This window comes from Rhinatrema bivittatum, chromosome 2, assembly GCF_901001135.1.
Source record: "Rhinatrema bivittatum chromosome 2, aRhiBiv1.1, whole genome shotgun sequence".
In the NCBI taxonomy this organism is placed as follows: Eukaryota; Metazoa; Chordata; class Amphibia; order Gymnophiona; family Rhinatrematidae; genus Rhinatrema; species Rhinatrema bivittatum.
Window position 1 is genome coordinate 118,820,481 of NC_042616.1, and position 15,263 is coordinate 118,835,743.

Genomic DNA, 15,263 nt, shown 5'->3' on the forward strand with positions numbered 1-15,263 from the left:
TTTTTTTTTTTACCATATTTTAGGATTCTTATCACTTAAAACCGTGTTTCTGCTATAAATATAGTATGACCTTGTTTTGCAATGCGCTGATAGAACAAACATTCTACATAACTCTGTAAAACCTAAGTTATACTTAGGAGGGTAGTTATAGTCCAAAGACCATCTAAAATAGGTCCCTTTTCTACCTACATTTTGCAATGCATGGTTAAAGTATCCTAAACCTTTCAGAGACTCATTTTTACATTCCATATTAAAGAAATTTGGAAAAAAAAAAAAAAAGTTGTTGACTTGGGGACTCACAGCTATGATGTGTTGACACAACAATAATATAATTAGATGTATACTATTTTCATACAGGCCTTGAAGACATCATGAACATTCATGGGTAAAAATATTTTATCTTCAGTGTCCTACCCAAATCACATTAAACAAGCCATTTACATAAAATTATGGTTGGTATCATTTCTTGAATGCCATGCATTTTTAAAAGTATTTTGTCAATGTTTTAGTAGGGCAAGTACAGCATACATCCATAGGTTCACACATCTGCTGTATGTCACCAAGTACTCAAAAAGTTAATAAAAACAATACTAAATATTTTTATTTCTCTACTAGTGCATAGCAGAGGTATTATGAGTCTCATTCATCATCTCTCCATGCTCGCAATGAGAGTCATCCAGAGAATGCCATCCTTCAAAAAAACACACATATTTTCAAAAGTAACTTTCTAAAATGTGCAAAAGTCCACTTCATAGAAACAGACATCTTGGGTCCCATATTTTAAACAAGGTTTTTTTTTGTTTTTTTTTTTAAGGAAAGAATTACATAATTTACTATAAAAGATTTTTGCTTGCCAGCGAGGCATATTAAGAAATAAACACTAAAAACAAAAACAAAACAGTATAATGAGACCCCCGTCAATGATCAGCAACACGGCAACATGCTTTCTTCACAGTTTTGAATCTTGTTTAATCTATAAGCACCCATACTGAAAAGTGCACTAGATTTTCTTTTCCTTAACCAAACTACTGGTGATATTGACAGCGCATAAGATCAGCATGCTGCTCTGTGAATCTCCATTTATCTCTTGGTAATTGGGGGAGGCAGAATTTTTTTTTTTTTTAATATTTTTAATTTTCTACAAACAGACTGACTTAACGTAAATATATATAAAAATGTTCAGGATATTGCTTGCAACAATGGATCTGGTTGTGAAGAAATGAACTTGTGGACAATAAACTCTCTAGATCTCTCAGCTGACTGCTGATTAACTGCAATAGGGCTAGAATCACTGCTGCATGTCTCACTGATATGGCCTTCCATTTCTGAATCATCTTCGGCAACTCTGACAGTCATCTCTTCATGTTAAGAAAAGCTGTATTCTGCCAACATCAAGTGGCACCGCTTACATACATACACATACATCAATAAAAAATAGAAATAAAGTTAGGAATGACCATTTGATCGCTCAATACACTTTTGGTTCAGCACTATGGTCAAGATAATTGAAACTATAATAAAAGTCATACAGAAATGTGATACAGGCAATTGAATAAAGATTAATGCTAATTGGATAACCAACAAGAAAGATGGTGGGAGCAGAATGGGGTCAACTTCATCTATTCTGAAGGTTGTGTTACTCTACATAAAGATGTTTCATTTGCTGATGTGTAAGAAAGCAGGAGAAAAAACAAAAACTTTCAAGAAAATTGCAATATGTAATAGCTAGCAGAATAATTTAAGATGAAATGTCACCATTCAATTACTGCAATGAACACCAAAAAAATATCCTTCTATTAGGCTTTTCGATCCTCTTGTTTTGTTTATTGAGAATGGCATCTCTTCTTAAAACAAAACTAAAAAAAAAAAAATCATAGTTACTTCTTAACATTAACTCCTGCATCAGCCTTTGAGTGAATTTTTCCAGCATCAGATTAACTGTTTCCATCCCGGGAGTGAGGCTGTTAAGAGGCAGTGAAAGTTAATGGTTTCCCATGGTGTTTCCAAACTGTTGATTCATCTCACACAATCTCATGTGCTACAGTCTGGGAGGCACTGTAAAGGCAGTTTGCCAGATCTGTTAACTCCTCCCTCCACTCCAAAAGACAAAAAAAAAAAAATAGAAAAAGAAAATGTCTCATTTTTCCTGACATCACCCTCCCCAAAATTAGAGATGATAAAATATGCATGGAAGAAACAGTCCATTTATGAACAGCTCAGGCTGCCCTCCGCTGTTAAGAGATGATGGCCGGGGACCATCGGACCAGAGTCAGATTGTCAGCACTGGCTGATCTTTTCCTAGCAGATTTTCTGAAGTCCTTATACTTATCTTCACATAAGCGGGAGATGGCCTGCAAGAAAAGAAGAAAACAACAGAAGGGTCAGGAACTGCATGCATAAGGAGCCACTAATGAAACAAGAGGGTCAAGTTAAATGGCAAGGATGGCTATATTTAGAATCAAGTAATGCAGGATTTCTTACCCTCAAAACCTTGTAACTTAGCAGTGGGAGAAAGAGGATGGCACCCTCAAAGTTCATTTTTAAATTCTATTTTAAAAAAAAGGAGGGGATAAAGAAATGCAATACTGGTATTGCCTCTTTCCCTAAAGACATAAAGGCTGTCCTCCTCTGTAATAACATGTCTGTAGTACTCAACTAAGGGCCAACTAAAATCACAATTTTCTGGACATCATGGATCCAGCCATATTAGATCTCTAATGTAATTTCTACAAAATCACAATTAAGGTTGGGAAATGATCCCGTCCCTTTCCCTGCTTGAACCCTGATCCCTCCTGCAGGTAACATGGCTCCAGTGCTAGCAGCAGCAGGGCCTTGAGCATGGAGACTAAGCCAGCACAGAAGTCCAGAGAGGACCGTGTCTCTTAGCTTATGCTGACTCAGCCCCTTTGTTCACGATCCACTGCTGATAAGAGGATCCGGGGGCAGGGATGGAGGGAAGAAATCAGAGGTTTTGGAGCAGGTCTCACAATTTTGTCTATTTTGTCCACTACTCAGGTGCTGCTACTGGAGGTTCGGTCAAAGCGTTATTTTACTAATTCGTTTCAATTTATTTCACGCATGTCCATCATTTGCTCAAGGTGAGTTACAACAATTACAATAACACAAATACAAAAAACATACAATAAAATATAAAAAAAAAATAGCAATTTATACACACAAAATCCTAAAATCAAACAGCTATAAAACTCAGAAACATAGGGCCTCATTTTCTAAAGTATTGCAGGCCTGCGATACTTTAGGGGATGAGGGGCAGGGGGCCGAAACGGGGGGGGCGGGCCTGCGCTAGCCGGCAGTGATCGCACCGTTGCGGTGCAATCGCTGCCGGTTTCGCACCCAATAGCGCCACCATAGAAGGTGTAGCTATTGGACGCGAACTCGGATGTGAAAAGGGCCTTACCTTTTCGTCATCCACGGGTTCAGCCCCGGTGACGCCCTGACTCCTCCTCTTCCGGGGCAGACTCCGCCCCCATTTTGGTATCGCACACGATAAGGGACGTTTTGCATGCTAAAAGTCCCTTATCGCGTGCGATACCAAAATGGGGGCGGAGTCGGCCCCGGAAGAGGAGGATCCGTCTGGAAAATGAGGACCATAATTTAAAGTCTACTGTCTATTGTGGTTGGCATGGACTGATGAGTCTGAGCTACAGGGATGGAGGGAAATCAACAACCACTGCTGCCGTGACATTTGTTGGCACAAGGGCAATACTGGAGAGAGGGTGCTAAGAGAGGACCAAAGTGTTTAAAAAAAAGAAAAAAAAAAAAGAAAAACTAGAAACATGAATTTGGCATACCTAGCAGTCCCAGACCAGGACAAACACAGGATTGGAAAATCAAGATTAACCAGGCCAGAATTGAGGAGCATTGGCAGACTATATTTTAGGAAGCCTGCCTAACACCAAATCACAGTTTGAAGTACTGCTAACCCTTCGCTTTCATGAACAGTACAACTCTAAAATCGTTTCTCTAACATTTTTCTCCATCCAAACAGCTGTAAAATCATATTATAGTTTTCAAGATACAATGGCATAATAAGATTTCAGAACTGCCTGGAGGTGAAGAGGGGCTAGTAAACCTTTCACGGCCTGACTTTAGGCAAGATATTGCAGAGCATATTTGGCATGTGTCAATGAATTGAAATGATCATCTGTCCGGATTTTGCACTGGCAAAGTAATGGCTACGAAACTTGCTGTACTCTTTTAAACCAATAAAACTGTTACATTTTACAAATGCAAGAAAACAAAAGGAGTACAAGAATTTAGCTTTAAAAATACAAATAATTATTCAGAAAACCCCACTAAGGCTAAAAAGAGTCCAAACAGTATGAAAGAAACACGCTTCAAAAATAATATACAATTTTACAGCACTTGCAATATTTTTGTCAAATTTCAGAGTTGCAGGTTTGCATTGCACATCCCAGTGAAGAATTGGTTCAGTTTTATTTAATGCATGGTAGAAGTATTTGGTGAAGTTTTCCTTCTAGTCTGCCTATACATTTCAAAAGCCGAACTAAAGCTGGTAAAAACGGATGACAATGAAAAAGAATGGCTTTTATGATGACATTTAATAACAGGGAAGAGTTGTTTAGTTTTATTTTTAAAACAAAGCTGCCAGTGCAAACAGTGAATGCTGGTTTCTTTTTGCTTGTTTGTTTTGTAGCTCATCCTTCCTCTCCATGACCTGTTTTGACTTTCTGTCAAACTTGTCAGCCTTGGGTATCTTACCAGTGAATTATGTGGGCTGAACTGTACGAATAAAATAGCCCATCACTGGAATTTCAACTAGGTCTGTGGCACTGTTTCTTCTGAATAATTAAAAACAAATCTTCAAATATGTTTTATCCCAATGAGTATTTACTTCCAGTAAGCACGGATGTTGTATTATTCTGCCCCACCATTTTATATTGTTGAGATTGTGCTGGAAACAGAAAAGTGATTATATTGCTATTATATGTATTGATTATACTATTCCAGTCAAGTAAAGCAAGATGACAGCGGTCGTTGAGTATAAGGGTGGATAATCACCCTCCACACTGACATACACGATACCCCAAATATGTCTGAAGTGGTGATGAAGCCAGCTGGGAACCTAGTGCCCCTGATGAACCAACACCTAATGCTGCACTACAAAGGATTTAAGGAAGTCCCTCCCACAGAATCTTTCCCCCACCCTTTTGGGAATGTGCAAAGTGTGTGGAGTGAACAGTCTGCAAGTTCTCTCTGGCCTGCTCCAACCCCAACCCCAGTGCAGGCCCTTTCCCCCATGGGCGAAAGTACATGCACTGCTTACAGCACAGAGGGCTAGGGGCGATGTTGAAAGGGTGCCTTTTCTCTGGGAGACTCCTGTGTGCCTTTAGAGAAACCCCTTTGAAAACTGCTCCCATCAACTGCTGGCATTTGTTCCGCAATGAATCTCTGACTCAGAAGCCCCTTCATTCAGGTGTCCTGCAGCACCACAAACATTTTATATGAACTTTTGCACCATGCAAAATCTCTGTATTGTTGACCACCACCTGAATTAAGCAGCTTGTAAGAGATTCATTCTGAAGAAAGTTCCCGATGCAGCCACTGGAAGGCGAAACGCTGGCCACATTGCATTGCCCTTGTGGCTTTGACATAAAGAATTGGTCGCTACTGGACTCTATGATAACTGCACTTTTGCACGTTTTTGAGCATTTAAAGCGACAACATTTAAGAAGCTGAAAGGAGGGGTTTTTTTGTTTACTAATGATAGTATAAACCTCAGTGTAGGGATTTTCCTAGGGCTGACAACGATTTTTATTTTATTTGGGTGGTCAGTGAATCATTTGGTGAAGTTTTTTGTTTAAGGAATTCTACAGAAACCCAGAAGTGGCTCAAGCAAATTCAATAGAGCTGCAGTGGTATAGCAGGACTGGCCATGGCAAATGCATTATTTTATCATAGGTTGCTGCCAGTTTCAAGCGGCCGGCAGAGTGAAGAAAATTAGAAAGCCACAAAATTTTACTTCCTTGAGCTTTTCATCAGCAAGGTGTCTGTAACCTTCATGGCCAAAATAATTTAGTGTTAATTTGTTTTTGTAATAATAGGTTTCAAACACAATAATGCATTCTTCCTTCATGTGTATTTGGGCAAATATTCTCTTTTTCAGCATAAAGAGGGCTTTTCATCAACGTACTGTGTGTGCTGGTCAAAGTTACTCATAATCGCTATGAATGAGACAACAGAGTTTTTCAATAATAACGTCTAGGTTTATGGGCAGCAAAACACTGTACGGGAAAAAACTGTCCCACATCCCTGAAACAACTATTTTGTTCCATTTTGCAACAATAACTCGTAGGAGGCTGCGTTACTGCGCGCACTTTCCAGTACCTGGTGTAACCTATTTACTCAACTTTTTTCTATGGGAATTTGTCTGAGCAGTAAGAAATCCAAACAGAACTGATATTTTCTGGAGCTACACAATTCATTTGAAAAACAAATGAAAAATTTGCCTTTGCAAAGTACATCTTGAATTGGAACAGACCACCACTGATGCTCCAATTCAAGGTGGTTATGGATTAAAAAATGAAAACCCAAACGTTTTGAAGCAGAAAGAATTGGCATCTGTTCCAGAGGCTCTCATTTGGCCTAGGTTTGGTAGTCTACCTCATATGCAAATTAGGCATGATAAATTGTGTGGTATACTCTCCACTGCATACTATTTAGTGTGCACTCATTAAGCCTATTTTTTTTAAAAACTACCTTGGACTACCTTTTTAGCTAACATGCTATATATATATATATATATGAAGGGCTCAGCTGCCAGCATGCGTTGTGGGTTTCATTTGGTTCCCCTGGATGAGGAGTTCTGGTAGGAGAGGAGACAAAGAGAAAGACAGAGCACAGGAGACAAAGGAAGAGGAAGGAGAGGAGAAGGAGATAGGGTAGGAGAGCTAATAGGGCCAGAGACAGAGAAGGAAGTCAGGCTCTTTAGAGGATAACAAGAAGGCAGTTATGCCCATGCACCTACATGTCCAGGACCACCGTACTGGGTCTGCTGGAGACAGAAGTCATTCGCATTAGAGTCCTATATGAGGAGTTAACGCCTGACATTGATCCTCAGGCAGTCCGCTCTCATACCATACCTAGGCTTGTCAAACTCTTAAGCCTGTAATATTATCTGACTTTTGGGTGCTTTTTAAACAAGTGGCTGCAGTTGGTGGGATGGAGCAAAGCACTTTCTCCAGAAGTTCTCACCAGTTATTGCTAGCACAAACAAGCTGGGTTGTAAATTCAACATCCCAAACAGAGGCAATAATAGTAGAACCTCAAAAGGATTTTTATATTTCTGGCCTACCTAACATGTTGGGCACAATAAACTGCATGTAAGTAATGCTAATGCTGCCTCATGAAAGGGAAGGGGCTTACCAGAACAGGAAATTCTTTCATTCCCTGAATATGAAAGTGTGTGACACATATATGCAAATTCTGACAGTGGTAGCCAGATATCTAGAGTCCTGCCATGAGCCTTTTAACCCTCTGACAATGGTGTCTGAGGAGCTCTACTATTATTTATTCATTTTGATTTGATTTTCTACCTTCCCCTTCTACTTCAAAGCTGGTTACAATAAAAACACATACAATAAAATATAATACAAGCATAAATATAACAAAATAAATACAGTAATAGCAAGAATACCAATAAAATTCCATTAGCATCCTTGTCGGGACCAGTTAGAGATGGCTTCTAGGTCAATACTTCTTTACCCTTAAGCCATGTATGCTGCCTCTTTCATACTTTAGGGATGGGGTGGGGGTGGGGGTGATAGTAGGAAGACATCCTCAAAGGAAAGTTGCACATATGGTGACCACAGTCAACATCTAGGACTCGTAATATAGCTCATTTGTTCTATGGCTTTCTCTTAGCTGATTCACAAAATTACAGCAATATTTTCAACAAATAAACTTAAATGAAAACATCTTTTCTGTTTCATTTTCTTAAGCTTTTCATATACATTAACCTGAAATAATTACTCCATTCATGCAGAGCCAAATATCATAATGGTATCACACCATAAGCCATTATCATTGCACAAAGTGTTCAAAAATGAAATGTATTTTCTTTTATTACTTAATGTCCTAATACTATCACTCAAAACATTTGTAAACATAAAAGTAATATAAATGTAAAAATGCGTAAACGTGCAAAATGTCTCTCAATATAAATCATGAAAACATGTGCCCCAATACTTATCACAATTTGCTACATCCAAATCAATAAATCTTTATCTAAGACCGCTAGCTGACAGCAGATCTCTGGCTGGTTTCCAAACCAGCTGCTTTTCAGTTCAGGACATACACCTCATCCCAGAGATGGCGGCCTGCCCCTTACATTGCATGACATCTTACTGAGAGGCAACCTTCACGGCAAAACATGGTCCATTTTGGGCCTGGGCTCTGCAAATATCCTGAAGTGAAAAATAGCTGAAGTTTGAGAGCTGGCATTTGTGGAGGTTTTGGAGAGATTATTTCAGTATCTAGTTAAAAATAATATTTTGTGAAAATAAACCAAATAAAAGCTACGGGAATTGATGTTCTTCCTGCATAACTACAGCCCCATTGAAGTGGAATATCATTATTGGAAAATGTTTTTCTGCACAAAGCACTGCTGCCCATAAACGCCCTTGACTGAAGCATCACTATGGAATGTAATAAAATACACATTAGTTTCATGTTATAGGGGATATGGGTAACAAAACTTGGTGCAAGACAGTTAAGTTACCTATTTTTTGAAAACAGAATATTGTCTGTTTTCATATGGTGCAAACTTTTTTCAGTAAGTTTTACTCTTTACCACATTTACCCGGCCTTATTCCCCTTCCTTTTTCCTTATATTTTCACTTTTTTTTTTTACCTTTCTCTTCTTCCCCTCCAATGCTGTCTCCTTTCTATATCCCCTCTTTTGACCTTTAGCTTTTCTCTAGTCCAGTGGTTGCCAACCTGGGATCCGTGGACCTCTAGGAGTCCACGAAATCATGACAGGGTGTCCATCTGCAGGGAGGCAACTGCTGAGAAATGGATCAGGCTGACCTAACCTCTGAGGAACTCTGTTCAAAGGCTTCTGCTGCCTAATCCCACTGCCTGATTCCATGCCAAGAAGAGGATGATCACAGCCTTTAGAAGCCCCAAACAAGCAAAAAGAAACTGGCAATCACTGTTTGCACTGGCAGCTTTGTTTTAAAAATAAAACTAAACAACTCTTCCCTGTTATGGCACAAAGGAGCATTGCTGTCCATTGCTACATGTGCTATGGCCGTCCTGCTGGCCTGAAAGTGCACTGAGGGAATACTATGGCCATGGTAAGGGTTGGATGGAAGGAGGGCAGGAGGCTATAGTGCAATCAGCACTCAAGAAAGGGACAGAGAAAGGGGGTCACAGTGAGGCGAGAATAAGAGGGAGAGCATGGAAATGAAACCACTTGGAAAGAGGGAGTGCTATAACTGGTTAGCACCATATGGGGTGCCTTAGGGGTAGATTTTAAAAAAGCGCGCCTTCGCGTACTTTTGTTGGCGCATCAGACGCCAACAAAAGTACGCTGGATTTTAGTAGATACGCACGTAGCCGTGCGTATCCGCTAAAATCCTGGATCGGCGCGCGCAAGGCTGCCGATTTCGTGTAGCCGGCGCGCGCCAAGCCGCGCAGCCTGCCACCATTCCCTCCGAGGCCGCTCCGAAATCGGAGCGGCCTCGGAGGGAACTCGCTTTCGCCCTCCCCTCACCTTCCCCTCCCTTCCTCTATCTAACCCACCCCCCCGGCCCTATCTAGACCCCCCCCCTACCTTTGTCGGTGGATTTACGCCTCCCGGAGGGAGAAGTAAATCCCCGCGCGCCAGCGGGCCGCTAGCGCGCCGAGACGCAACCTGGGGGCGGTTCCGGAGGGCGCGGCCACGCCCCCGGGCCCGCCCCCGAAACACCGCGCCCCGCCCCCCAAAACGCCGCGCCGATCCGACACGCCCCCGGCACGCCCCCCTCGAAAAACCCCTGGACTTACGCGAGTCCCGGGGCTCTGCGCGCGCCGGTAGGCCTATGGAACATAGGCGCACCGGCACGCAAGGCCCTGCTCGCGTAAATCCGCCCGGATTTACGCGAGCAGGGCTTTTAAAATCCGCCCCTTAAAGTGCAGCTGCAAGCTATTGTTTTTTGGAGATGTTTGTGCTTATAAGTACCTTGAAAATGTACCCCACATATCATTCTTCTCTTTTTAGTGTTACGTTCCATTTATGAATACTCACTGTTGTCTGTCAGTCAACCAATTTCTGATCTATTCCACCACCCTTGGGACCCTTGCACAGGCTTTTCAATTTGTCCATGAGAATCCCATGCAGGACAGTATCAAAAGCTTTGCTGAAATCCAGATAAAATCACACCAAATGCTATTCCTTGATCTAATTCTCTAGTCACCCAGTCAAAAAAGTCAATCAGGTTTCTCTGACACGATCTTCCTCTGGTACAACCACATTGTCTCGGATCATGCAACCTATTGTGTGTTGTACTATCTGCAAACCCATGGGGAGTGCATCATTCAGAAAGGGGCAGGAAGGAAGAAGGAGCACAGGAGGGGGAAGCACTCAGGAAGGGGCCTTGATGGGTAGGACCAGAGAGAGGACAGAAGAGAAGGAGCCTTGGGTAGGGGAAGGCAAGAGGGCCGTAGGATGAGCACTCAGGAAGGGGTCACATGAGGAAGGCAAGGGCGACAGAACCAAAGAAGAGGCTACAGGGAGGAATAAGTAGGAAGAAAAGCACCCCAGAAGGGTCCATAGATGGAGGGAAGTGGGACAGGAGGGAAGGCACTTAGAAAAGGGCCATGGTAGAGCTAGGGAATAGTACTCCTGAAGGAGCCATAATGGGAGGGCAAGAGGGAGAGCAGAGTTTATATATAAAAAAATCATGACTTATTTAATATTAAGTTATATACATATGATTTTGCCGTACACATTTATTACATTATTCAGTTTTTCGCATGACATTTAAAGGCATGAAAAATTAAAGAGATGCATGTGGGGGGGGGGGGGGGGGGGAGTCTGCAAAATTTTGGAAGATGAAAAAGGGTCCATGCTCCCCAAAAGGTTGGGAACCCCTGCTCTAGTCCTTCTCCTCATCCCTGTGCATGTCCCCACCACAGAATCCTTCCGACCCATTCAGAAGTTTCCTCTTCCTCTTTGCCTTCCCAGAATCCTGACTGTTCTTTCTGCTCCTATCTCTGTCTCTCCATTACTCACCATCCTCTTTTCTTCCTTATTATTTTCTTTCCCTATATATTTTTTTTATCACCTGTCACCACCTCCCTTCCTCCACCCTGAAATTCGATTCGATCTTCAGTGTTGTTTTACAGATTTTTTCCATTCCCTTGTTCTCTCTTGTCCCTTTCCTTAAAGTTCATTCGTTCCTCTGTTCCCTAACCCTCCTAGTAGTGCTGAATAATGAATTTGTGCTTCCATCCCTAGCAAAATTTAGACTTTATCATGGTCAAGAATTCAAAGAAGTCACAGAAATAGCATCAGGAGAAGAGATAGCAGCTGTGTTTGCTTTTCCATGTGCCCTATCCTGTGGCTCAATAAGGCCCTGGAGATCTGATGAACCAAATGCAGCTCTAGACACTGACGTAGTTAAGCCTTTGTGTAAGAAATGTCAATATAGCTTAAGGCACAGAACATGGTTAGACTATCAGATTGTAAAGTTTGGATATTCTGAATCTCATAGTCCCAAATTTATAGGGAGAAGTGATTTAGAAAAGGCTGAGAATTTGCTGACATATGGCATAGAAAACTTACACGTATTGCCCAGAATCATACCAGGTACCATAAATCTGGATGAGTCTTCATACCCATAGCACAATTTGTCATATAATGCTAATCCCCTGTTTCCGTCCCAAAGTTCTAGTTTTAAAACGATTTACGCTTGGTTTTATTTATTCTCTACATTAATTCCCCATCCGCACCGCAATAGTCTGCAGGACTTCCTAGGTCAGCCAGTGGTTGCCGCTTAAGATGCAGTTGTGCACACTAATGTGACTCAATAATAAAGAGCTACAATGCACCATCCATTAGACCATGGGGAATTCTATTACTTGTTTCTAAGAAAGGTGTGGCATATCTCCTGCAGACTGTCCACACTCTAAGGATGGTTTTTTCTTAAACTACATGGAAAAAAAATGTATCGCAGAGTGGATAGATTTAGAAAAGAATTTGTGTGGACAGACAAATGAGAATTTTGTTACTTTTAAAAGATCTTTAGCAAGCAATTAAATATTACAAGATTGATAATGGTCAATACATTGAAGTGTCATTAATTCTTAAACATGTATTGTGAAGTTTAACTGTACACAAGATAACAAACTATTATAAGGTTGATAAACCACAACATGCATACTTTTAAGAATTAACTAATAGTCAATATACCATAATTGTCTTGTTAAATCTGAATTAAGTAGTAACTGCTAGACATATGTTAGCAATGGTTCTCAGAAATCTCTTAAATTCTTTTATGATGACAAAATATCATGCTGAATGGAACAGAGCTGGCAAGAGACAAAAACTTGGCAGCACATCATTAGTAATTTACCCAATTAGTAAGGTCTCAAACAATCCAATGATGGCACCATCCTGAAATGAAGAAAAACTCAGTGGCTTTTGAGATGAAAGGAAGATAGATGCACTGGAAGTCTCACACATCTGAGAACTCGATTAGTTATTTTGTTGTTCTTGCTTCCTTCTCTGCTTCACTTCTCAAGGCAACCTCTTCCTGCAAACTCCCCCCTCCCCAATAAAAAATACACTACTTACAATTTTTCAGTCGATCTGCTGGCTCTGATTCTTGATACCTCTCTTCTCTACTCCCTGTTACAGTTTTCACCCTTCCTTTCCTGATGATCTTGCTCGTTTCTCCCTGAACAAGGTCAACCAGAATCACTCTGCCTCTACTATCCAGTCCACCCCTCATTCCTCTTTGTCTTACCTCCCTTCATCTCTCTTGCTGATCACCTGAACAAGTTTAGAAAATTCACTTCTCAATATTGTTCATTATTTATTTATTTTAACACTTTTGTATTCCGCAATCTCCTTTAGTAAGACTAGTGTGGATTATACAAGATACATTCACAACATCATCACAAACAAAACCAATACAATATTCTTATAAAACAAATACAATTAAAAATACATTAAGTACTATTTAAATGTCATCATAAAACAATGAGTGTTAACCATCTTCCTAAAAAGTTTGAGATCTCTATGAGATCGTATTTCTATAGGGAGAACATTCCATAAACTAGGACCAATATATAAAAAAGCTCGCTTATGAGAGGTCTGTAATTTATATAGCTCTGCAGCCGGTAAACTCCATAAAAATGACCCAGCTGACCTTACATCGCGAGCTGGAACATACCAATTAAATTGGTGTGCTAACATACACCCTGTCTGTACATACAGGACTTGTGTAAAATAACAAATTCTAAATTGGTACCTCCAACACAATGGCAACCAAAGCAAAGAGAAAAGAACAGGGGAGATATGGTCAAAATAGCTAACCCCACTTACTAGTCTAGCTGCGGCATGTTGAATCAACCTCAAGGCCCAGAGAAGTTGGGTGGGAAGGCCAACCAATAGACTACCACAGTAGTCCAAATTCCCCAAAATCAATAACTGTAAAACAGTTCTAAACAATTCAGGCTTCAGAAAATATTTCAGTGGCTTAAGCATTTTTAACTTATAAAAAAAGCACTTAAGATATTGTACATGAGACTTAAAAGATAATTGTGAGTCCAAGAACACATCATAATGATACTTAATACTCATCTGGCTAATAAAGAATCAGTTTACTAATCCAGAGGATTTTTGTTTTCTTAACATTTAACAGCATCCCTCTACTATTCTGTTAGCGCTGTGGACCCTTGAGCTGGCACGAGAGCTGGAACCACCACTGAGGGATGGCCCCCAGTAGACCTTGTAGCCAGTGCAGGACCAGGAGACCCAACTGGGGCTTCACCTATACCAACCCATGTTCCCCTCAGGTTGAGCCCTTGGGTACCGGGGCCGGCAGGACTTAGGCAGGGTCCCCTGGCATTGAGAAGTCCACAAGAGGAAGCAGTATCTGGGAGTCCGGGTCGAGACTGGTGGAGGTCCGAAGAAACGAGGACGGTCCAGGAAAGGCAGGCAGCGAACCAGCAGCACGAGAAACCAGGCCAGAGGTTGGGGCAGGCAGCGGACAAGCAGGAACCAGAAACAAGCCAAGAGTCAGGATGGGCAGCAGACAGCAGAATCAGGAAACCAGGCCGAAGTCAAAACAAGAAGTCAATCCGAGGGGCAAGGAACCAGGAGAAGAAGGAAGCTGAACCACGGGCAAAGGAACAGGCAGGAACTCTGGAAGAGTGGAACGCTTCAACAACACACTCCAAGGAGCAAGACCCATTGCCAAGGCAAGGAATAGTGCACTGAGCCGGGCTTAAATAGCCCAGAGAGATGGCATCATCTTCGGGGGCCGGGCCAAGGTTTCCCGCCACAGTCCCTTTAAGAAGTGGCAAGTGCTGCGTGTGTGTGCCTAGAGAGGCGGGCGCAGGGAGGAAGTTGGAGGCGTCTGAGGCCGCGTGGGAGGAATGCCCAGCAGGGCCTAGGAGTGGCCTGCCCCGTGCCGCCGGGGAGGAGGGCTGAAGCCGGAGCTTGCTGGAGGAGGTAAGGGAGCCCGGTTGTGGTGACCCGCGACTGGGATTCCCAACATATTCAGCCAATCTTTGATGGTATCCAAACAATTCACAAAAAGTGTATGAAGTAAGGAACCATTCATATTACAAGGAATATACAACTGGATATCGCTGGCATACATATAATATCGCACTCCAAGAGAATCAATCACTGCTCCCAGGAGGGCCATATACAAATTAAATACTGCAGAAGTGCAGATCCCTGTGGAATCCCCCTGAAATAATCTCCATGCAAACCGCATTCCACTCATTGAGATCTGCTGCTTCCACCTTTTCAAGAAGGACCTAAATCATTGCAATACAACTCTGCCAATCCCACAACTTCTCAACTGAGAAATCAAAATTTGATGATTTACTGTATCAAATGCAGATGCTATATCCAAATGCACCAGCAGACCAGATAACCCTTTATCCAGTCTTTGATACAGCATATCTGTTAGAGACAACAAAAGATGCTCCTTATTGTGGTCCTTGCAAAATCCAAATTGTTTTTTTTATTCCAAATTAAATTTTCCTCCACAAAATCTTCA

The 15,263-nt window shown here is 41.5% G+C and overlaps 1 protein-coding gene across 2 annotated transcripts in view; it reads right to left on the reverse strand.

Moving 5' to 3' along the window:
• Positions 1-735: 735 nt before the first annotated feature.
• CCNY (cyclin Y) overlaps positions 736-15,263 on the reverse strand; it is a 487,859-nt gene continuing 473,331 nt past the window's right edge. For both annotated transcript variants that reach the window (XM_029588558.1, XM_029588559.1), the window contains one exon: positions 736-2,351. In XM_029588558.1, coding sequence (XP_029444418.1) covers positions 2,235-2,351 — 117 coding nt within the window. In that variant the 3' untranslated portion in view covers positions 736-2,234. The remainder of the gene's footprint in view (positions 2,352-15,263) is intronic.